The sequence below is a fragment of the Neolamprologus brichardi genome, chromosome 12 (genome assembly GCF_056152115.1).
Source record: "Neolamprologus brichardi isolate AB-2024 chromosome 12, ASM5615211v1, whole genome shotgun sequence".
NCBI lineage: Eukaryota > Metazoa > Chordata > Actinopteri > Cichliformes > Cichlidae > Neolamprologus > Neolamprologus brichardi.
The window spans coordinates 16671165-16694113 of record NC_142115.1 but is presented as its reverse complement, the minus strand read 5'-3'; the positions used below and the strand labels follow the sequence as shown (position 1 = coordinate 16694113).

Below are 22949 nucleotides of genomic sequence, written 5' to 3'. Positions count from 1 at the left end.
CGGGCTGGCTGAATGGGAGAGAGATGGTGAACTCTTTCTCGCTCGCTGACCTCCTCTCTCTCTCTCTCTCCTGTCTCTGTCTGTTTGTCTGTCCTTCTGTTTCTCTCTCACCTTGCTCCTGACCCTCTCTTGGTCTGCGTTGTTAAAATGGGGTGTTCATGTGGTGAGGGCTCTTATGTGGCTCTTACAGAGCTATTGTTTCTGCCAGTGACACGCACACAAGCACACACACACACACACACACACACACACACACACACACACACACACACACACACACACACACACACACACACACAGCATCAGACTCAAAACAGGCACAAGCCATTTAAAAACAACCCCTTTGCCTTGTCTGTTATCAGTATCAGTCCACTGACTGTGGGGTTAGGCTGCTTCTGGAGCAAAATTAAAAGATTTGCTTTTAAATTCGAGAGCAATACAATTTTAAGTCTCTCTGGCTATGACAAAAAAAGTTGTAATGTTGAGTGTAAAAACATTTCTCCAGTGAAATAATTTTTTTTTCATTTAAATTGCTTTTAAACTTTTTTTTTACTTTGCTAATCTAATTAATATGTATCCCATGTTATAACGTCCAAACTATTGCAAATGTTAGATACCAGTCCAACCTGAGCACATGCTAAGTAAAATATTACCGTTAGTTCCCAAGGCATGTCATATTTTACTGTGAAGTTAGTCTGTTGCAATAATTTCAAACCACCGCAGGCTATAGAGATACTTCTAAAAGAAAAAATGTTTTCAATAACTGTATCAAAACGGCAAAGACAAATTGAAAGACAAACGGCTAATAAACAATCCGCAGTTTTCCTCTGTTTATATTCCGAGAGGAATTCATGAAGCTTAGACAAACAAACGATGAACTCCCCAATATGGTCGCAGAGCAAATTTATGCTCCAAGTGAAATACATGAACCAGGGAACCATTTGGCTTGCACTCTGACTGCTCCAGCCGCTCCCTGCAATAACCCAAAATCAACCAGCTCCGCTCTGTGTTTGCTAATGGGACTATGGATGTTTCAAATAGAATAAACTCCAGACTCTCTTTCTCTCTCTCTCGCCATCACACACACACACGCAAACTCTCACACACATATTTTCTCCCTTTACTAGATAATACAGAGTGAAAAACTAGGCCTGTCCACTGTAGACCTAATTAAAAGTAAGAATTAATGGAGAATGGAGGATTCAGAGAGAGCAAGCAGAGAGAGCGCGGGAGGAGGGATGAGAGTGATTTGTTGGTTCAAATGTGTACTTTTTCTCTATTATTCAAATGAGCAGCCTGCATCTTTTCTAAAAATGCAGAGACAAATTTAGCGTCCTGCACAAAGTAGACTTTAACTCTCTCTGAGGAGTCTCGTAAAAGATCATCCCTTAAACAAAAATTACGCCCTGACTTTATCTTTGGTGAGATTTATGGCAGATTGCTGGTGGAGGAAACTGCTGTCTAGATGCGAACATTATGCAAAAGTTATTTAGAGCAAAAGATATATATTTGTCTTGATAGTGTCACCTATCAGATGTTCTAGCAGTCCTCACTGTGATAGCAGAAACAGAAATTGCAAAACATCAGCAAAACTTTTTAAGTGTATAAATATATGAGCATGAATCTAAGTTAAAAATAAATCTATATATAGAAACTAATTTATGGAAATGTACAGCAAATGAGGACTACAGAGGGCACAGCACTGTTGTTTGGACTACAGGTCAGTGTCTTACCTGTGACATCTGCTGCCATTAAGCCCTCAGCCCTGATAACCTTAACTTGGACCACGCCGACATCTTTCAGGTTGTGGAATGACCTCCAGAGGCTCTGAAACATCCCAGAAACAGGGGTGAAAGGTCAAAGAGGATGGCAAATTAGCACCGAAGTGAAAGGCATGTCAATAGCCTGACATTTCATAAAGAGAGGAAAGGGTAGATTATGTCCTTTACCAGCCTTTATTTGAAAATGTAGAGCTGGCATTTATCGAGTCGGGTCTAGTGGAGAAATGGCTGGATTTAAATTTAATGAAATAGTTGTGCATGTCTATTTCAAGTGTTTTCTAACTTTTTACCTTTAAATGTTATGATTTTACCGAATTTTTCGGTAAAGCAGAGGAGCCGTGCTGAAATGACAACAGCAAACAAAAATAATGGGAGTCTTTCATTTCAGAAACATCTTATTAAGTAGAATAACATCAAAGTTGTACAGATTTTAGCATTGGAAGGGAAATTTGTGGAAGTTTGTTACAACAATTTTTGCTATCTCAAATGCAAAGACATATACTCTTATACTCTGTTTTAAAGAAAACTAGCTTTTTACAGAGCAAGAAGTTATTCTATATGGATAATGTGAAAAGAAACAACACTGAGATCTAACTGATATTAATGTGCCTCTTTTGTGTTTGCTTCACACAGAGAGATAGGGAAAAATATGACAAAACATAATGTGCTGAGGAAACATAATAGGTGACGAATGACTTGCAGGCAAACAGAGCACATGAAGTCTACAGTGAGAAGGGATGCACTGTATGCAAAAAGTTTCAATAACCAGGACGAGGATGACTGTGTAAAAATGAGTCTGTAAATCTCACGAAGAAAGGCAAGACCTGTGGAGATCATCGGCGCGACCACGAGGCGTGACCAGTCGCGCACACACGCAACCGCAAAGTTGTGCTTTTGTTCACACCCAGATTCTCAGGTATAAACACATGCATAGAAAACCTACACTCGGGCCAAATTGAGTAGCATGTCGGCGTGTCTTAAAAGCAGAGTGGAAATGCACTTCACTTCAATTTATTTCTCTCTCTCTGGCAATAACCCCTTCCATCCCCAAAGGAGTAATTATAATTTAAATTTCAGAGTCAGGGCCAGGCTACAGACTTAATTCATTATTACCAACTCTGTCAGACTCTGCCTGTTTCCAGCGATATCATTGTCCAAACGCTCTCTAAAGGAGATGAGAGGGGAGAGTGTGCGAAAGAAAGAGAGGGGGGAGAAACAGAGTGCGCAAAAGAGAGACGTACAGAAAGAGAGAGCGAGAGAGGGGACAACTCTCGATTTTTAAGGCACGATTTCTCTGAAGATACAGCTGCTTGTTGTGATTATTGGTGAGCAGCAAAGAAGGCGGGGGAGAAACAGGGGAGAAAACAGTCGGCAAGAGGGCATGTGGGGGGCGGCAGAGGAAGAGGCAAGGGCAAACTAATAGCTGAACAGTTTGTGTGTTAGAGTTCAAACAGTAAACACGCCGCGATCGGAATGATCCAGCTGTTGGGCTGGGGATCGAAGATCAATACTTTTTTGGTAATGATCAAAGTGTGCCTATAGCGAGGAGTATTAAGAAATGGCACGGGGGTCTGGACATTAATCTCTGCAATGTATCCAGTTTTGACTTTGTTTATTGGTCAGATTAAAAATTGTGTTAAAGTCAGATTTCAATCAAAAGCAAATGTTGTAAATACGTGTGTGCTTTCCTCTCAATACACAGATATGCAAAAATGGTATGAGACTAAATGACTTCTTTAATGTATTGATGCTGAGACTCCCCCCGAAACGTTCCTATGTAATTCAGCCCCTCCTCCCACCATACGGACTCCCTGAGGGGACCTTTAGAGTTCAGCCTCAATCCATGATTGGTAGAAAGAACACACCCGACCTCCACAAGGATTCAAATCCTCATCAGAAAGACAGACAGGAATAGATGGCTTGGATAGACAGGTAGAAGGAAAGACAGAAAAGAGGCCAAGACCGACCCCCTCCCCTACCCCTAGCGCCCCACTTATGGCTCCATCCACACCCTCATCAGCTCGCAGGTGGAATTATGGGGATAAGGAGGAAATGAAAAAGGAGGGTGGAGAAGAAAATTAAAGGACACAGAGTTGGCTTTCATAAGACAAACCCCCGCCCTGTCTTTGACTGACATCCTGTCACTATGATGTCTTCTTCCCGTCTCTGTCGCACTCCGCAGACACATAAACACACAAAATGAATCAGCGCCGGCATAGGCTTATGACTCACTGTCATCTTTTCAGCATGTCACCTTTCATCACCACTGCATAACATATATACATGGTTCTGATTCGCTCTGATTTCATGCAAGGCAGCTGTAGGTTTTGGAGTCAAGCACCCCAGTAGCTGTCCACTAACTTCACATCCTCAGGGCTTAATGGTAAACATTTGGTTCTCACATAATCTAAACACTAACTGGTTTAGATGTGAGCCTAACTGAATGACATATTATGCACTTTATTTGTCTGAATTTTGTGTGGCTGATGATGACAAGCATCTGAAAAAGGGGAAGGCTATTGCCTGACTATACTAAAGCATTTATAGAGTTATAGGTCAGTTGGTTAACAGACACAGTAAAAATGATGTGATGTTCATTCATATGGAACAATCAAGGATTCCCTGCATAGGATTTTAATCAGCTGCCATCTCTTATTTAAAACTAATAGAGCCTGCACGCAACCTGAAGCGTGGTTATAGCAAGAGTTTTTCAAACTGGCATCACCTCTAGCAGCTCTAAGTGTGCTTCTGTGACAACCTGCACAAACTGAAGGCTGCTGTAAACTGTCTGCATCTCCAAAACCTCCTTTATTTTAAGAGTCTCTGCCAAAGTTGCTCTTTGCTCATCTCACAACGTAGCGCAGCCCCTTATTTCACTTCCTGTCCAGGTTGTGTCCTTTTGCTTCACCTTAGAGCAGTGCTCCAAAGTAGGTCGAAGGGTGTGCGTGTGTGTGTATGCGTGAGCGTGTGTATGCATGCGTGCAACACAGCACATGGGGGTGTATGGTGAAGTACCACCACTTTAGTGGAGGTCACCATGTCCTCCTCCTCTCATCCACCCATCTTGTGGCCAACTCAAGCCCATTAAGAGCCATTAGTGTGTGTGCTACTTTGCCATCATAATGCATAAATCTCTTTCTCTCATTTTCCCTCTCTGCCTTCATCCCTTTCTACTTCTGGGAAACAGTAATTAGGGATGAAGGAAAGGTTACAGTGAGCAATAGAACGTCTAAGGTAGTTGCCTATGAGTGAGTGCATTGCACCATGTTGCATAGCTCCATTGTCAGATGCATTCAAATTAGTTGGCACAGAAAATCTTGTGTATTCATTTACTCGCACACATGCAGAAGCAAGCGCACGCAGGCACACAGTGACCAAAAGTGCAAAAACACAGACACAAAAATCTATTACAATTCAGAAGATATTAATGAGCTCAGTGCTATCAAAATGTCCCCGCACTCAGGTGTCCGTTATCGTATTTCATCAATGGCCACAGATTGAATTGGGGAAAAAAACAAACAAACAAAACCCCCCAAATTGCAGCCATTTGAGGTGCGCTCGTAGCGTTTGTGTGGAACAAAGTGACAAGGACATTTCCAGTTTGGAACACAATGATTCTCTAAAACGAAGACAGTAATATATTCTTAAAAACTCTGGATTTACATGTAGGTGTGTTTGCAATCCACTGCTACACCTAACCTTAAAGTTATCTTTTGTGCGCCTTTTCATCACGAGCAGAGTGTCTACGCTGCCGAAGGGTGCGACAAGCGGACGATTTTGAGTTTTCTTATGAAGGCATCTGCTTTTCAAAGCTGCGATTCCCTGCCATTTTATTAGTTACACACAGGTAGACACTTTTTTTTTTTTGCACATGTCCATACATGTGAGCTTGTTTATGGCTAGCAGTAGTGCATGCTTTGTGCAGGCTTGTGCTGGACAGCTGATTTTTCAAGCAGATAATACCAGTCGGTAAAAATGTGCCTACACATACACCTACGCCTGCACACATCCACACATGCACACACTGGGCAGATTAGTAGGCTTTGAGCAGCACTGTTATGTATTAGTGGTGGTACTTGGTCTTAGCAGTGCTCTTTGATAAGGTACATCTTTATTAAATTCTCCAACTGAAAGACTGCCAGTCTGAGGAAAAGGAATATGTTAATAGGTAAAGACCATTCAAGTCTCCAAACCGACCTCACCATGCCCCTCCATCTGCAACCCCCCACCACCTTCCTTCACCCTCTATCTTGCCATCCCTTCATCTAACAGGAGCCATAGCGGCAACAGACAAAGAACTGAGGTTGCTGGGAGAGCAGGAGAGAAATGGAGAGAGAGAGGAGTAGGAGAGAGAAGGAAGCAGGAAAAGAGGTAGGTGAGGGAAGTAAAATGTGTCGCCTTCAACCGAGCAGAAAAACGGGGTCTGCATGAGTTGTGAGAGAGGTGAAATAGCTTTTTCTTTTCATTTTACACGCCTTCCCTTTTTGGCGCAACCCTCACCCTTTACCCCTCGCCCCCTATTACACACATTCAGGCAAACACACATACACGCACCCATTCTCCTAGCCCTCATTTTGTGACTGTCAGGAGAGGCACAGCGTGTTTGTGTCTCAGTCCTCGAGCTCCCCCCTCTGATGTTGTGTGGTTTCTGCAACGCGTAGCAGAGCGGTCGACCTTCCGTGGCTAGCCAATAAGGCACCGCCACGGTTATGTAGGTCGTGGCACCGATGTTCGGCAACTGGAGCTTAGGCACACATTGAAAGAGGCATACACACACCAGCTAGGATGTGCTACTGGGTACCAGTTCAGATGTAGAAATCCAAACAAATTGTCTAATCTGACAAGTACAGACAGCCCGAGTGAAAACACACAGACACGTATGATACACCCACGTGTACACAAGCAGATCTGTTTAAGTCAACATACGTTCCAACAACTCGCCCAGACAAATAAATCCAATAGGTCCCAAAAATAAATAAATAAATCAGGGTGAATCTCAAATTAACCAATTAAGCAAACAAATATCCTACATATGGTAAAATGAAATTTTACAGTGAAACAAATTTGGCTGCAGCACTGAGAGATAGCATGACACATAATTCTGTTGATGGACAGAGAAATGTCCCCTGTATGGAAGCTGTCACTGAATCAAATCCATTTAAGTGTGTGCGTGTGTGTGTGTGTTTGCATCAAGATGTAAAGATGACAGGGTGCGAAGGGTTAACTAGACTAAGACAAAGACACAAAACCATTGTGTTGAGTGGAGGGCCTCTGTAGCAGATGGGGCCTTAGGGCTCTCTCCCGCTTGCTCGTTGCCCTTCTCTTTCTCCCTCACTGTCTGTCTCCCTCTAGCTTAACGATAACTGGCTTTTGAGCTCGGACATTTTCAGTCAAATGACTGAACCCGCTTGCACTGCTTTCTTGACCTCTCAACTCCCGTATCCGTTTCTGTATCTCCTACTCTGTTGCTTTCCACATCATCTAATTATAAATCAAATCTAAGCACACTGGCTTGTGAAAAAAGACATCTTGATGAGAGAAATTACTCTTCACAAAATGCGAATGGCCATTTTTCCACACTGTCAGGTATATGTCTATATACAAATACCTATAAGTATATGGATATAGAGCAGCTCTGATACTGTAATTTTTGAAAGCTACAAAATGGGTTATTAAATTTATTTTCTTAAGCGCTAACATATTGTGTACTTTCCTCACAAAATTATTAACGCAATCACAGCTTAACGTAAGCTCAAATGCTAACTCACATATCTCTGCTTGATCTGGTGCCGCTCGTGTGGGTCATCCAACATGTTGACTGACAGGTCTGAGATGGAAACAGCAGCAGAAGCAGTGAGTGTAACCAGCAGCACCAGAACACCTTCACCTTCTTCCAGTGGCAGGTCCAATTTGTGTGTGTGCTCTTTACTAAGAAGCGACAGGTCAATGGTACACCTAGAGAAAAGAATAAACAGACACAAAATGAGAAAATTGTAGACTTTGTGATGAAACTGACAATGAAACATACCGCAGGCCTTATATACTAAAAGAGACAAACAAAGTCATGGTAGGGGTTTGTGTTTACAGAAAGAAATGTGTCTAAATTACCGCAAAGCGCCCGTGAAATAAAAGAAGAATATGGAGAATCTCAGGTTTCTTTTGTTCATTTTTATCACCTCACTAACTGAAGTTAAGCATCACTTAATAAGCAAACATCTTGTGTAGGATAAAAGCAACAGACGGAAATTCAGCCAAAGCTGACACCATTAATACCTTTTAGAAGACACTTGAAAGCATCTTCTCTTGATTGAATTGATTTCCTAGCATGCCTTTAATATATCTACAGCTAAAACAGAGGCAGGCCAACAGTAATTGCTTTACTTGGGCCAAACAGTTCAAAGCAAAGGTTTGCTCAAGTACATCCATTCTGATGAAAGACAAGGGAAAGAAATCATTCTCACTATGAAAGACTGTAGGGCAGTATTTCAATATGCACAGGATTGAGATGCTCTGCAACAATCTATGCTGAGAATTAGGCAAATAAGACAACTGTGTACTAAAACTAACCCTTACTAAAATGCACCTTTTATCAGCCTGAATAAGCAGTAAGCCTTAACCAACCATACAATTAAAAAAAACAAAAAGCAAACAAAACAAAATATCCAGAAGTTCCGGTAAAGACCATCGTACCGTCCCATGAAGTCGTCCTTCTTGCCAGCATCTTTGTCCCAGACTGTAATGTCCACAAAGCCTCCCTGCTCATCGTACAAGTGGAAATCAAACTGTTCTCTCCACTGAGGGTTCAGCGTTTTTGAAATTGTCTGGAAAAAAAAAAAATCAAACAAGAACATTCACTCTGCCCATGTGTCCATTTGTTAATGTGAGCTATAATTTGTTAGATAATATATGAGCTGGAACCGCTATCAAAATAAAGGGAGAGTCAAATAAATAGTATAAAGAAATAACAAGTAAAATAAAGAGCATAAAAAATGTAAACATGCCTGCAGAAAGATAACACACAACTAGAGCTGATTTTGAAGACTTTTACTGATATTTGGTGACTCAAAAATTCGGCATTTCAGTATGGGCCAGTAATTTTTCTCACAGACACCCCTAACATTTGTTATATGTAATTATTTATTTACTTGTTTATACTCTGCCAAATTCTGCCCAGCTTGTTGTTGTGTTTGTGGTGTTGTGTAATATTAGTTTTTACAAAAATAGTCAAATTATAAAGTTTTATCAAAATTCTATAATCTTAACATAATCTCGTTCGTGTGGCTTACCTTACTCTTGTACTTTTGGTGACCCATCCTGAATTTGACGTAAGGGTCACTGAGACCATTGGCATCCATTGGCTGCAGGCCATGGCCCTCTATGAGACTGATGCTGACTATACCTCGCCATAACTGGGCTTTTCGGTGTACATCCGACAGACGCATACTCTGATACTGCAGCAATCACACACACACACAAACACACACGTACACATTTATACATTTGCATGCACATAGAAACAAACTCACAAAATAGAAGAAATTACAGCATTCATCAATTTATCAAGGCTCGCATACACTTTGCACTTCATTCACTGGAAAATAACCGATATCAAATGCATTGAGACGACACATAAAGAGCAGGCACAAGAAACAAGATAATACTTGAACATAAAATGTGGTAATTCAAGGTAATTTGCTATGTATGAGTTCACCTGACATGCCAGGGCCTCGCTATAAATTACAGCACTGCATTATCCACTTACTGTGAACAATTTCTTGGCAATTCTAAAAAGTGTTCTTACTGTGGGTATCAACATTTCATCCATATTTGTGCAAAAATGCACAACATGTATCATAACCTCCTTTTATCCTTAAACGGGGTACAGCAGCGTGAATATTGATTTTTATTGTACATATTCTAAACATTATGTTAGAAAAAGTAATAAAAGGGAACAGACAGTTTTCACTCTAAAACTGGGGAACCTCGCAGTTACTTATAGTCTTCCTCTGTACAGTACATTATTATTCCATCTGGCTACTGTAAGCTACTGTAATTCAGATTGATTATTCTCCATATTCTCCATTTTAAGTCTTTTTTTTACCCTCAACACTTTTCTTAGCACTTACAGGCCTATTTAACCTCTCTTTGAATCGTGTCAGTATCCTTCACTAAAACAAAGAGCAGGGTTATTTATTTGTCAAACAAATACACTTCCACTTTCTCCCTCTGCCTTGCTCTCGCCTCCTTCCTTGTTAGGAAGAACATATTAGCATAGCTTTTGTTTTGAGGGTGAATTTCATTAAACTCTGAACAAACCCTGCCTCGCAAGCGCAGGCCTTTGATCTAGAGACGGAGCTTCTTAATTTCCATTCTCCAGACATTAAACATTGGGAATAGCTCCCTGCATTAAAGCCAACCTCCCATGCAGCAACTCCCACATCCTCCATGGCTCCCGTTCACTGCTACCAACACGCTATATGCTAATGATGAGAGGTCGCTGTTATGTCCTACTGTATTAGAGCACAATCCCTTTTCCCTTGCATCCTTCTTTTTTGTTGCCACATATTTGTTGTTATAGAAAACCATGGGCTATTTGGATTAGGAATCCATATCTCACTGCCAGAACACAGCAGGATGGAGCGCATACACAAAGATGTTCACAGGCTGAAAGTCTTTTAATACAGTTTAAGAACTAATACTGTGTTGCACAGGGTTAAACTTTTGCCAGCCCTCTCGAAGCAGAAAACATATAAAAAGTAATCCCAAAATCAGCATTTTTCCCTGTGGTAAAGTTAGAGAGACCTGTATTAACATGCCTCTGCCTCCTAATTATTATTTTAAAGTTTGCATCTTCTACAGTGGGTTCAATAGTCATATATGCTTCTTTAAGGAAGAAGCGGCGGTGTAAAAATAACTATGTACTGTATGCAACACAAAGGCAAGCAGTGCTTTTTTGGTGGGGTAGCAAAAGCAAATAGTTAGTGTTTCAGTGAATTCCCGAGTCACAGGCAGGGTGGCACAGTTTGAAGGCTTCAAAGGCTTGGTTTGGGGAGGCACGATACAGCAGGACGCCTGCCCATCTCCAACCAAACATACTTCAAATGCCTCTTGGTGGATATCATAAAGTTTCTATCTCAATAACACTAAAAGTGAAATGTGAGTAAAAAACAAACAAACAAAATAAAAGTGTGAATAAACTCAATTTTGAGCTCAAAATTGTTCCTTTGAAAATTGCTGAATTGAATGAACAGACAAGGTATGTGCGTCATGCACGAGCCAGTAAGAAGAAGCGGAACATCAAACAGCATGCTTTCTGTTCAACCTCACGGCCAACAAGAATCACAAAAAATGAAATCAAAAGATAACAGCCCCTTATGTGCGGCACGATGGGAACTCATAATGACGTCAAAATGTTTTTTCACTGGATGCAAAAGGGGTCTAGGAGTGTCCTGTAGTCAGTAAAAAAAGTCAAAAGTCAACAATACTTCATATCTCACAGCATATTTGCTGTAGAGGACTTCTTAAAAACCCCAGAATAGAAATCTGCCTTATTTTCCCACATAATAGCTGCAATGCACTGCAAATCAAGGGTGGAAGAAGCACAGAGATCTCACCGATGAATGATTCGAACTGCTTCAAAGTGTAAAAATCAGTGGAATCACAAAAAAGAAAATTCTGAAGCTGCATTATTACTGACTGATTTCACAAAAATGGCACCAAAGTTAGCAAGTTTTTAATAAAAGTTCTAACAATTATTGCTGATCTTAAAACTAGTACAGCAAGTGCTCTTGAAAAAAAATGCTACTGACTGTAAGGTATTTCCTCCACCCTTAATGTATTTATATCACATATAGTTAGGTCCATACATAGTTGGAGACCTATTCACAGAAACATATTTCAATTATCGTTCTATAATGGACATGGACATAATGTGCAGACTCTAAGCTTTAATCTGAGGGTGTCCACGGTCAGATTGGATGAAGGGTTTAGGAGTTTCACAAGTAATTGGACATTTGACTCAAAGGCTATTTCATGGGCAGATGGTGGATAATTCTTTGTTATGTCATTATCATTCAAGCAGATAAAAGGCCTAGAGTTGATTTGAGGTGTGCAGCTTGCATTTGGAAGATTTTTCTGTGAACAGACAGCATGAGGTCAAAGGAGCTCTCAATGTAGTTGAAACAAGCCACCCTTAAGCTGAGAAAACAGAAAAAAAAACATCTGATAAACTGCTACAATATTAGGAGTAGCAAAATCTACAGTTTTGCACATCCTGAGAAAAAAACAGAAAGCACTGGTCAACTCAGGAACGCAAAAATACCTGGACATCTATGGAAGACAACAATGGTGGATGATCGCAGAGTCATTTTCATGGAGAAGAGAAGCCCCTTCACAAAAGCCTACCAAGTGAACAATACACTCCAGGAGGAAGGCGTATCAATATCCAAGTCTACCATGAAGAGAAGACTCCATGAAAGTAAATACAGAGGGTTCACTGCAATGTGCAAGCCACTCATAAGACTGTGGCTTATGAGTGGCTTGCAAAAAAAAAAAACCCAAAAAAAACCCCAAAAAAACCAAAACCCCCCAAAAAAAATCTAAAAAAGAATATATATAACAGTTTTGGAAAAACATTGTCTGGACAGATTAAACCAAGATCAACCTCTACCAAAATGATTGCAAGAAAAAAGTATGAAGAAGGTGTGGAACAGCTCATGATCCAAAGTATACCACATAATCTGTAAAACATGGCGGAGATAGTGTGGTGGCTTGGGCGTGGTTGGCTGCCAGTGGCACTGGGACACTAGTGTTTATTGATGATGCGTCACAGGACAGAAGCAGCCAAATGAATCCTGAGGTGTACATATACGTACTGTCTGCTCAAAACCAGCTAAATGCAGTCAAATTGATTGAGCGGCATTTCATAATACTGAAACACACAACCATAGCAACCCAGGAGTTTATTACAGCAAATAAGTAGAATATTCTTGAATGGCCAAGTCTGTCGTCTGATCTTATCCCAGTTGAGCATTTCACTTGTTAAAGACTAAACTTCGGACAGAAAGGCCCACAAACAACAGCAACTGATAGCTGCTGCAGTAAAGGACTGGCAGAGCATTAAAAAGGAGGAAACCCAGCATCTGGTGATGTCCATGAGTTCAAGCATTCAGGCTGTCATTGTCAGCAAAGTATTAGAAATGAACATTTTATTTTCAGTTATTTAATTTGTCCAATTACTTTTGAGGCCTTGAACTGATGGAATTGTGTTAAAACGATTTAGTTGCTCACATTTTTATTCAATGTTTTTGTTCAACACGCTGAATTAAAGCTGAAAGTCTGCACTTCAACTGCATCTGAGTTGTTTCGTTCAAAATTCATTGTGGTAATGTACACAATCACAGTCAGAATAAAGTCGTCTCTGTCCAAATATTTACGGACCTGACTGTATGACTTGCCTTCACATAGTTTGAAGAATAGTTCACCTTTAAGCTCACTTGCATTCCAAAAATGAGCTGACATAACCTCAGCGGATGCAAAGTATATTGCAGCTTGTGGAAAATAAGCTGGTGACAATGAGAACTGGAGAAATATTAAAGAAAAAAAAACTGCCAATACCACATTTGTGAAAGGAGGAAACGGAAGAAGGGAGGGGAAGGGCCACGGAGACTCCATCCATGTACCAGAACACCAGTGAAGAAGGACAGGTGAGGTGCAGTGCGGTCGGTAGTGGGGTTACAGTACAGTTAGAGGTTTCATGAGTTACATGCTGTTTTAGTTTACCTTACTAGATCGTTTCCAGTTCCTTCTCAAAAGCATGGTCTGTAAATGAGACAAAGCGGTTACAGAAAACCCCCCAGTTTCTCCCTTTAAGGCTGAACGGCCAGAGGTTAAAGGGCATGGAGGTCAGTGATAGGGGTGTGAGGGGGACAGGGAGAGTAGGGCAGCCACAATCATGCAAGTTAAGTGAGTGTACAGTATAAGCACTCTATGGAGTCAGAAATTATTTATTTGTATAATATACACTGGTGCCTGTTGATACATTTCACACATTTTAATAATTATTTTCTATACACTTGTTCTTCCTGCCCTTTTCCATCGTAGACCCAAGCAAAGGCAGCACCTAAAGCGCTTACCTGCTTACATATTTCAATAATTCTAATTAAGTATTTCACTTCACTGGACACGCAAATAGATTTTGTGGTGGCAAGCTATAAAAATCTCCTTAAAATGCATCGAGTCTTTTTCACTGCACCGCACTATGTCACAGATTCTGGCCCTCTCTGTTTTTGAGAAAAAAAATGAAGAAATAAATCCGATCATGTTAAACAAACGCTCATCAACTTTAATATAACTGAGTAAAGTCCCATTGTTGACGCTGAGTTGTCATCGGTTGCTCGAGGATCTCAAAAAGCGAATTAAAGTTATATATTCCATCTTACAGGTTCGTACCAGTAGATGGCAACAGAGAGAATTTATTACTATAACCTTGTACTCAATTTTTCACAGTGGGAGAAATCCAAACTGGTGCTTAACCTAAATAGAGTTTATTTGTTCTGTCAATTGTGGACTCTCTGAACTACAGTAGTAAATAAGCTGCAGAATTAAGACATCAGATCAAAAGGAATAAAATATTTCCCCCATGACTCTGCCTTGGTCTGAATCGAGCATGCAGGGGTCCAATTAACCAAACAAATAATTGAACATAAATAAATGCAACTCCGAAATCCATTGCACGTCCGCAGAGGCACGAGCCAACATAATTAGGAAAGAAGATCCAGTGCTCTTTGAACATGCAACTTTTCCACACAACATATTCATTACACTTTAGTTTATGCATATGTATTTGCTGAGTTGAGTTTCTACTAAGTGAGGCTGAACGAAACCAGCACATTGTTCTTTAGCACAGCTTGAACACAGCGTTTACATGTAACATGGGTGCTGAACTTCATTTATGTCCTAAAACGATTGACCTTTCTAGTGTCTTTCAGAAAAGTGATGCTAAAGTGAAGGATTAGGAATATGATTCATCCATGTTGATCTAATGTAGGGATGTGATACTCTTTATTTTAAAATAAAGGAGTGATTCCCCCAAAAAGGAGGATTTGTGGTGTATGCATGAAAAGACAGAGATGAATGAATAATCAGAGTTATTATAGATTTCCAGATTTCTTACAGCATCCCTCACGTCTCCCTCCTTTGGTGTCAGAGTAACGGATAGTTCCAGGCTGCCCAGGTTATGTTCAGGGTACTGTGGGTCCTTCAGGTCCAGTGTCACGTCCAGTGCCCTTTGGAGATAAACAATAAGCCATATTCACATGTTGTTTCCTGTAAGTACTTACATATATAGTGTACAAGCAGTAAAATGCTTTGTGGAAATCTGATTAAAAAAATTCACTCTGTGACGTTATTAGTGAATTTTATGTTAACATCAACACAGTCATGCAACATAAACAAAAACAAGTTATCGAGCTAATTTAACCTTTTACTAATATACTTTCAAGGTCTGTATATAGTTTTTAAGGCAGGTGTCTTAACTTGTCATAGGTGTAAAAGCGCTGAGTTATACTTGCTCTATGACCTCTTACATGAGGTCATATTCTCCTCTGTAAAAACAGTATATTGCGTAAGCTGACTTCCCATCACACTGATTGCCTACTAGGGCAACCAATTAGACTGGACTCATCATTATTATCAGAAATAACACCTGCATATAGCAAGAGTAAATGTGTGCTGTTGCCAGTTTAGATTCACCCAGCCTCTATGTGACTAGAAATAAAACAAGCCAAGGTAACCAAAATCATATTCATGTGCCTTTTCCCTGAGATGTTCACACTATATAATGCAAAATAATCATTTCCACTTGAGATACTATACTTTATACTGTAACAAACTGCTGTAAAAACACGAGTGCGAGTGAATAGATTATTAAAAATATTGATGATCTGAGCTACTTTACAAACTTACATTATTCCATTAAAAATTACATTTTTGTAAGCTTAGATTTAGATGTACAGTACTTATAAAGTCAGTTACTTGATATATTTTACTGTATTAAACTCTTAATATAGATTATAATAGAAACACGAAAATGACCATATGATACCAGTCTGTCAGCTCATTGTATTATAAAGGTCATGTTCTATATTCTATGTTCTATATTATATTTAATTTTACAGTAACAAACTGTAAAAATAAATATGTCTGTACATTACTTTAAATAACAGGGATATTTGTTGCAGTGTATGTCTGTCTATGGTTTCACAGGCAAACGTTTAGCTTCATGAAAATATGAGCTGAAGTACCAAAGATTGCCACTAGAGGGAAGTCAAAGACTATATCTACTTGCTAGTACAGGCTTTGAAGGCAATCCATAGATACAGAGTCAATCAGACTGCTTACTTAATAGGGAATCAAAAAGACCAAGGGTGTAAAAGTGCATTAAAAAAAGGCAGGTAATAAAATATTATAAGTCAAATAAGAGAAAGAGACCTCTGATGTTCCAGTGACTCCAGATAGAGGTATGCTGAGCCCATGAAATCATCCTGAAGTCCAAAGTCATAGTCAAAGACCTACAAAGGGATAAATATAAAGCAGCTACTTTAAGTACAGCGATGGTACAAATGAAGACCTTTTACCCTTTATAACTTCTACAGAAAGGTTTAACATTAACTTAAAGAAAGACATTTTAGAGCTAGGTGACATTTTTGCCTCAGCACTTATCTGCTGTACCTTGACATACAGTGGGTCCCTCAGGGTTTCCACCAGAAGGCTAACTCTCTCATCCCACACTGGGTTGAGGTTCTTATGGATGGTCTTGCTTCTAAACACTTCCTTCCCTGCAATCTTAAACTTCACGTATGGATCACTGGTCCCTAAGAAGAAGAAAAGCAAACACATAAAAACACACAGTCATATGTGATTAAAATACAATTCTGACATAGGCTGTCGATCTAAATATTGATTGGACAAAGGCATTTTTCATTTTCCCATTATTTTTATGGTCAAACTGACATTACCTTCTTCTCTTTGTGGAATTTACTGAAGAGCAGCAACTCTGTTGTGAAAAAATATTTGCTTCTGTCCACTGATAATAGAGTAATCAGGACTTACAGGATTTTGTCAAAATAAAAATAAATAAATACTGCCTCTGCACAATTTCTTAACGTGAAAACTGTATTTTTTAGCATACTATTTTATTTATTATTTTAGACTATTTTTATTTTTGTATTATTTATGCTAAACCCCCTCAGATCAATTTTAAATACAAACATATGAAAAGCTTGATATGCTACTGTGAAGCAGGCTCGGAGAGAATCGGCCACGTGACTCAAAGTTACGGTCATGTGATACAAATATGAAATGTTTTCAGTGGCTTTATATGACCACTAGGTGACGGCATTGGTTCGTATTAGTGTTATTCTGTGGATTACAAACTGCAAACAGGCACCGATGCTTACAATGAATGCAAAAACAATTAACTTTAATTGGATCAACGAACTAGCCTAACAAATTTCCCACGTGTGGGACTAATAAAGGTTATCTTATCTTAGCTTATCTTATCTTATCTTGTCTTATCAAAGAGACAACTTGCTTACATTACATGGAAGCAAATAAATCTAATTTTAACCCATACAGAAATAATTTTAGATCAAATCAATAAAATGTTATTTTACAGCTGTATCCCATTACTTAACACAAGCTGCACTCTGAGAGGTTATGTGCACATTTATTCATGACTGGCTGTTAAACTTCTCGTATGTATCCACATATATGTGAGCTGCACTGATTCTACGATGCCTCAACAAGCATCTATATTGTTCAGGACAGTAAACTCTTCCCCTTCAGTCAATTAGTCAATTATAGTTTAAGGGCTTCACATACACAACAACACTGGAAAAAAAAACAAATTAAAAAAAATACACACACACACACACACACACACACACACACACACACACACACACACACACACACACACACACACACACACACACAAAATCCTGTTCAAAGAAGTATTTAAGGAAGAAAAACTACTCTGTAAAGCCACTCTAAATGTGGCTGTACCTGACAGTGAGTAGTACAGTGGTACAATGAAAAGCACCAATGCTGACTCTATTCCTGTTAAGTCAAAACAAAGTTTAAATGCAAGAGCAAGGAAGTCTGTTATTAGGAGTTTCCTAAAACTGTTGGTAAAATGTGTTTCCTGAATCGAGGCTGTTTCAAAGTTTGGGGAACGAAAAACAAAACTGCATCCTCAACTATTTTGTCTCTCTGCCTAACAGTTTGGCAGTGAAGGATCTCAGGGAGTGAACTGGAACATAACATGAAAGACTGTCAGAAATGTTCGATGGTCCAAGACAGTGTAAGGCTTTATATACAAGCGCTTTTTAAAGTGGATTCTGTACAATACTGGAGGCCAGTGCAGAAACTATAGTGACTTCCTCTTGGTTACTTGTGTTAGTAAACCTTGGGACCTCTAAATTAGCTAGAGCCTGCTAATGTTTTTCTTTTCTTAGAAAATCCAGCCAAGAGAACAGAAATAATCCAGTTTACTGTAACTAAATGTATGAACAAGTTTTTCTGAATCATGGAGAGTCATTAAGGATTGCACTTTGGAGATTTTCCCACAGTGAAAGAGGCACATCTTGGTAATGAAATCTAAATTATGTTGGATTTGAAAAAAGAAGGTTTAAAATAACTCCAAGACTCTTAACTTGTGGCTTTAGTCTGCCAGCTGCCTAACTTACCACAAATGTACAAAGTTACAGTGCATTTTGAATGTGTCCCAATGCCAGAAGTTTTTGAAGACGAATACAATTTTATTGTTGCAAAGTTATCATCTGTTGTCATTTAAAAGTTCCATGTCTTTTTTTTTGTCTTCATTTACTGCATATCTGTTTTCAAGCATTTTCTATATCTACCCAAGGTTTTCTTATTTCCCCTCTGTTAATGAGTCTGCTGGGGAGTCTGTGCTTATCTAACATGATGTTCTGAGAGTAAAGGGTAATGTACTCTATACAGATTGTTAAAAAAAAAAAAAAGCCTAGAGGCAAATTTAGTGATATTGTGCTATATCTAAACAAAATCTATTTGACTTGGGTAACTATAATAATTAATAATTATGATGTGTATTATCTTCCAATGAAACAGTACCATGATGTGACTGTTTATACAGTACGTGACTTGAATCACTGTTGTGCTATCATCCACTGTGACCAAAACACCAAGGGAGGGAATGGTAATATCGAGCAATTCTGATTTATCTACAAACAGAGATGTGCAGATGCACTGCACGTTAACGGTACTTTCCAAAGTCAAAGGAAAAATGTTGGCTATATGTTGTACATTAACATATGCTAAATATTGACAAGCAACAGAGATCAATAGCAGCCACAGAGCATATCTTTTATATCCAACAATTTGCTCTGTTTTCTCTTAAAGAGCTTGAATTGCTGACTGACAGCACGGGAACTAGTGGATAAAAGCTTCTCTGCTCAGTGTTTGCACATGTCTCATCAGTTCAAGATAGAGTCTTTCCCTATCATTAGCATGACAATACCAACGAATATCTGACTCCTACATAACGACATTGCTGATGCTTATGAGAGGCAGTAAAGAACAGTAATGACACGACTTGTCGACTGGGTTATTTTGTCACTATAATAAAAATGAAGCATGAGTAATTATGTTGACGGTTATCGTCAGCATAATTTTATAATATACTCAATATTTTAACATATGCAACATATTAAGTGGTGTGTTTTTTCAGTGCTAGGAGGCTTTGCTCTAAAGACACTGGCCTGATGGGAAAAGGTGTCTATTTCTTCACATTTAAAATCACTCACACACTCTCAAGCTCACTTGCAGAGCTACTAGAGACACACACATGTAGCTTTTTACACACCGTTGCTCTTGACACGTTACTGCAAGGAAGCTGCGGCAGGAGGACACGAATGACAGGATAAGAAGAAGAAGAGAGGTAAACATATACAGCAAGTCACGTCGGAGAAACGAAAAGAAAAAAATCAAGAAAACGCTGCAACATCTTATGTCACTGATATGAGCTGATAACTTATGAACTATCTGAAATTGTCCCAAACCGCAGTGTGCAGATAAAGGCATTATTTTCTAAAAGTGCTCTTTCTCTATCTCGCTCTCGTTCTATATCCCAGCAGGTCAATATTCCTCAGACACACATCATTGATTCAGACCTTCTGCATCCAACAGTGCCAGCTTTATGAGGCCATAAACACATGCAGGCTGAAAAGTATGAAATAGAAAAGGCTTTTGCTGTGGGTGGCCGAATATGAGTGAGAGTGGGTACAGCACAGAGGAGCGAGCAGAGAGATGCTCTCTTGGAAACCGACCATTATGTATGACATTCATATCTGATTTTTCAAAAGACTGCACACTTGGGAAAAGCCCATAAAAATTAGGAGATTTATGTCTCAAATGTGGGCTGTTGGGTAGATAGATCAATAAGCTACAGGTTTTGTAAGAGGTGTCATGGATTGGTTGTTACGATCCTGGGTCATCTGACCCAGCGTTTTGAGTTTTTATATATTTTGATGTTTATGGTTTATGTTTAAGTTTATTAGGTTATATAAGCTCATTCTATTTTGCCTTGTGTTTCTTAGATCCATTTGTGTCATCTCCCCCTGTGTTTAAGTCTCCCTTGTCGGTTTGTCATGTTGAGTCTGCGTGTTTCACGTATGTGTGTCCTATGTTATCAAGCTCTTGTCATGTCTGTGCCCCGTTATGTTTCCCGTTTAATTTTGAAGAGGTCTGGTGTCCCATGTTCACTGTGTTTACTTTCACTTACCCTGTAGTGTCATTATGCTCATTCTAATCAGCTGTTTTCCCATGTGTTTCCACTTCCCCGGTCACCTCCTGTGTGCCTTTAGTCTGTGTGTTTTCATTCATTCCTCGTCCAATCGTCTGCTATCCTGCTATGTCATGCCATGTTTCCAGATCTATGAATCCATGCCAAGTCTTCACCTTTCTATGTTCACGTTCCAGAGTTTATGTTTAGACTTAGTTCTTCCCAGTTTAGGTTATTGTTTAGTGTCGCCTTTGACTTTTGTTTTGTAATGTTTTACCAGCCTTAATAAACGGCTCGCCTTCTGTTAAGTTTGAGTTTAGTTTTCGAGTATCTGCACTTGGGTCCACCTCCTCACTCCACACAGTCTGCATCCACACACTGTGACATTGGTTTGCCAGGACATTTGTTGACATTATGAGCAGAAAGCTACAGGAGGGACACTGGGTATAAGGAAAAACATGCAAAGGTCACAAAAATGGGTGCTCTGGGTACTTAAGTGCTGCCATGGGAAAGTGATTACGTATCTCTGTCTTTCTGCCATTAAGTTGCACTTATGCTAATAAATATTGAGCAAAACATATGAGGTACTGAGAAGATCACAAGCAAATTTAAATTCTGAAGTCTTTAAATACACCATAAGGAAATCCAAAACCCAGCTTTCTGGGCACAACATTGAGTCACATTTGCTCTTTCAGCTTTACACAAGGGGATTTCTAAAGCTCTTCCCTGGACAGGAAACAATCAGGTTGACTAGGCAAGTGGAACGAGGAAAATCTTGCTATCTGAGCAATGTTGATACTGGCTTGACATTAAAAAGAAAGAAAGAAAAAAACAGCTACTGAAGTGTGTGTTTTGCCTTTTTGCTTTAATAGTTATACTGCTAAGATAGCCTACACTTGTGAAGATTGAACAATGACATAAAAAAATCCTCTTATATGTATGTAACATATTTTAACTGAACTGGTTTGGATGTTTAATTCATTGAATTAAGGAATGGGTGGAAGAGTCAGCAAAGGAGGCTTCTGGGACCAGATTCAGTAATGATAACATTGGCTGACTCACATGAAGCTTCACCTGCTAACATGATGCTTGTGTCAGCACTGTTGCTATATTTGTGTGTCTCAGTTCATTTCAGTGAACAGGTCGGAAGCACTAAACTCTGTATTTGGAACAAGGGCTTTTCTCGAGCGCCGCCGGTGTAATCGAAAATCCATGATTTCCCCAAAATGAGATATTAAAGATCTGGTTTTCCTCCTAATCCTCCTTCCTAAAGCAAATCTTCGGCTCCACAGACCAGTGGGTAAGTGAGCAAAGAGATCTGACTGAGAGACAAGAAATTACCAAGAACACAAACGGCTAATGCGTACTTCACATTCGCAGTGTTAATCTATTAATTTTGTATGATGCTTTTAAAACCGACCACAAAAACTGTGTAACAGTATCCGAGAGTAGAAATAAATGTATTTAAGAGAGGACTCGGAGGAGTACAGACCAGGTAAATTTGCCCCGGGAGTGGGACATCAACACATCTAAAAGCCCATGATACACTTCTTTTTGATAGCAGCTCTCTGTCTTCTTGAAAGACAGCTGAGAACATAATCCACCAGACATTTATCTGTTCAGAACAACTAATGGGCACTGGCCATAAAATCACTGCTCTCTGTGTCTCTTTGCCAGTAAGGCAGGCTGCCATGTGGGACACCTGGGCCTGCAGTAAGAGCACGCTATTCACTATCCAATAAATAAATAAATAAAAACACCCACTCCAACAAAATCTTCAATTTCACTTTAAACAGTCATTTGAAAAAGGATTAACAAACACTCCAAAACAAGAAAACATTATTAGTATTACTCACACTCTTCAATTAAAGTTCAAGAGCGTACCTTAAGAGAATAATGTCAGCCTTTACTAAATGGGCCTTTAATGCTTTATTTCACTATCTGGAGTGCTGTATTAACTGCAGAGCAAGTTTAGAGGGCAAATCTATGACTGTACTTGAAACAAACTAAAGTGTACTCCACCACTGTGTACTCATGAATGTTCACAGTGCACATTAAATCAAGAGTGGCTTCTCACTGTTGAAAGTATCAGTCTAAGCAGTTTTCAGTTGAAGAGCCCACAGCTCAAAGCCCGACTGCAGGTGAGGAGCGCCACGCTTGTTGGAGTTTAGGGCCTTTCTTTTTCCACCATTAAAGCTGTTGAATTTGTCAGCGTATGGCTCTATTGTAAAGTAAACTGAAGGTTTTGAGAGAGGTCAATGAGCTCAAATGGCCTGAAATGTGATGCGTGCCAGAAACACCACAGAGAGCCACATCAACTAAATACTCACTCACCACCACCTGCT

General features: G+C 39.5%; 1 protein-coding gene across 5 annotated transcripts in view; it reads right to left on the bottom strand.

Annotated features, from left to right (window-relative positions):
- mctp1a (multiple C2 domains, transmembrane 1a) overlaps window positions 1–22949 on the bottom strand; it is a 128668-nt gene that overhangs the window by 49594 nt on the left and 56125 nt on the right. For 3 of the 5 annotated variants that reach the window (XM_006784080.3, XM_006784082.3, XM_035905045.2), the window contains exons 3-10: window positions 16512–16654; window positions 16272–16351; window positions 14956–15067; window positions 13563–13601; window positions 9068–9232; window positions 8472–8602; window positions 7550–7736; window positions 1734–1827 (exon numbers count right to left, since the gene is read on the bottom strand). In XM_006784080.3, the coding sequence (XP_006784143.2) occupies window positions 1734–1827; window positions 7550–7736; window positions 8472–8602; window positions 9068–9232; window positions 13563–13601; window positions 14956–15067; window positions 16272–16351; window positions 16512–16654 (951 nt within the window). The remainder of the gene's footprint in view (window positions 1–1733; window positions 1828–7549; window positions 7737–8471; window positions 8603–9067; window positions 9233–13562; window positions 13602–14955; window positions 15068–16271; window positions 16352–16511; window positions 16655–22949) is intronic. The other 2 variants (XM_006784081.3, XM_035905044.2) reach the window with 1 other exon arrangement.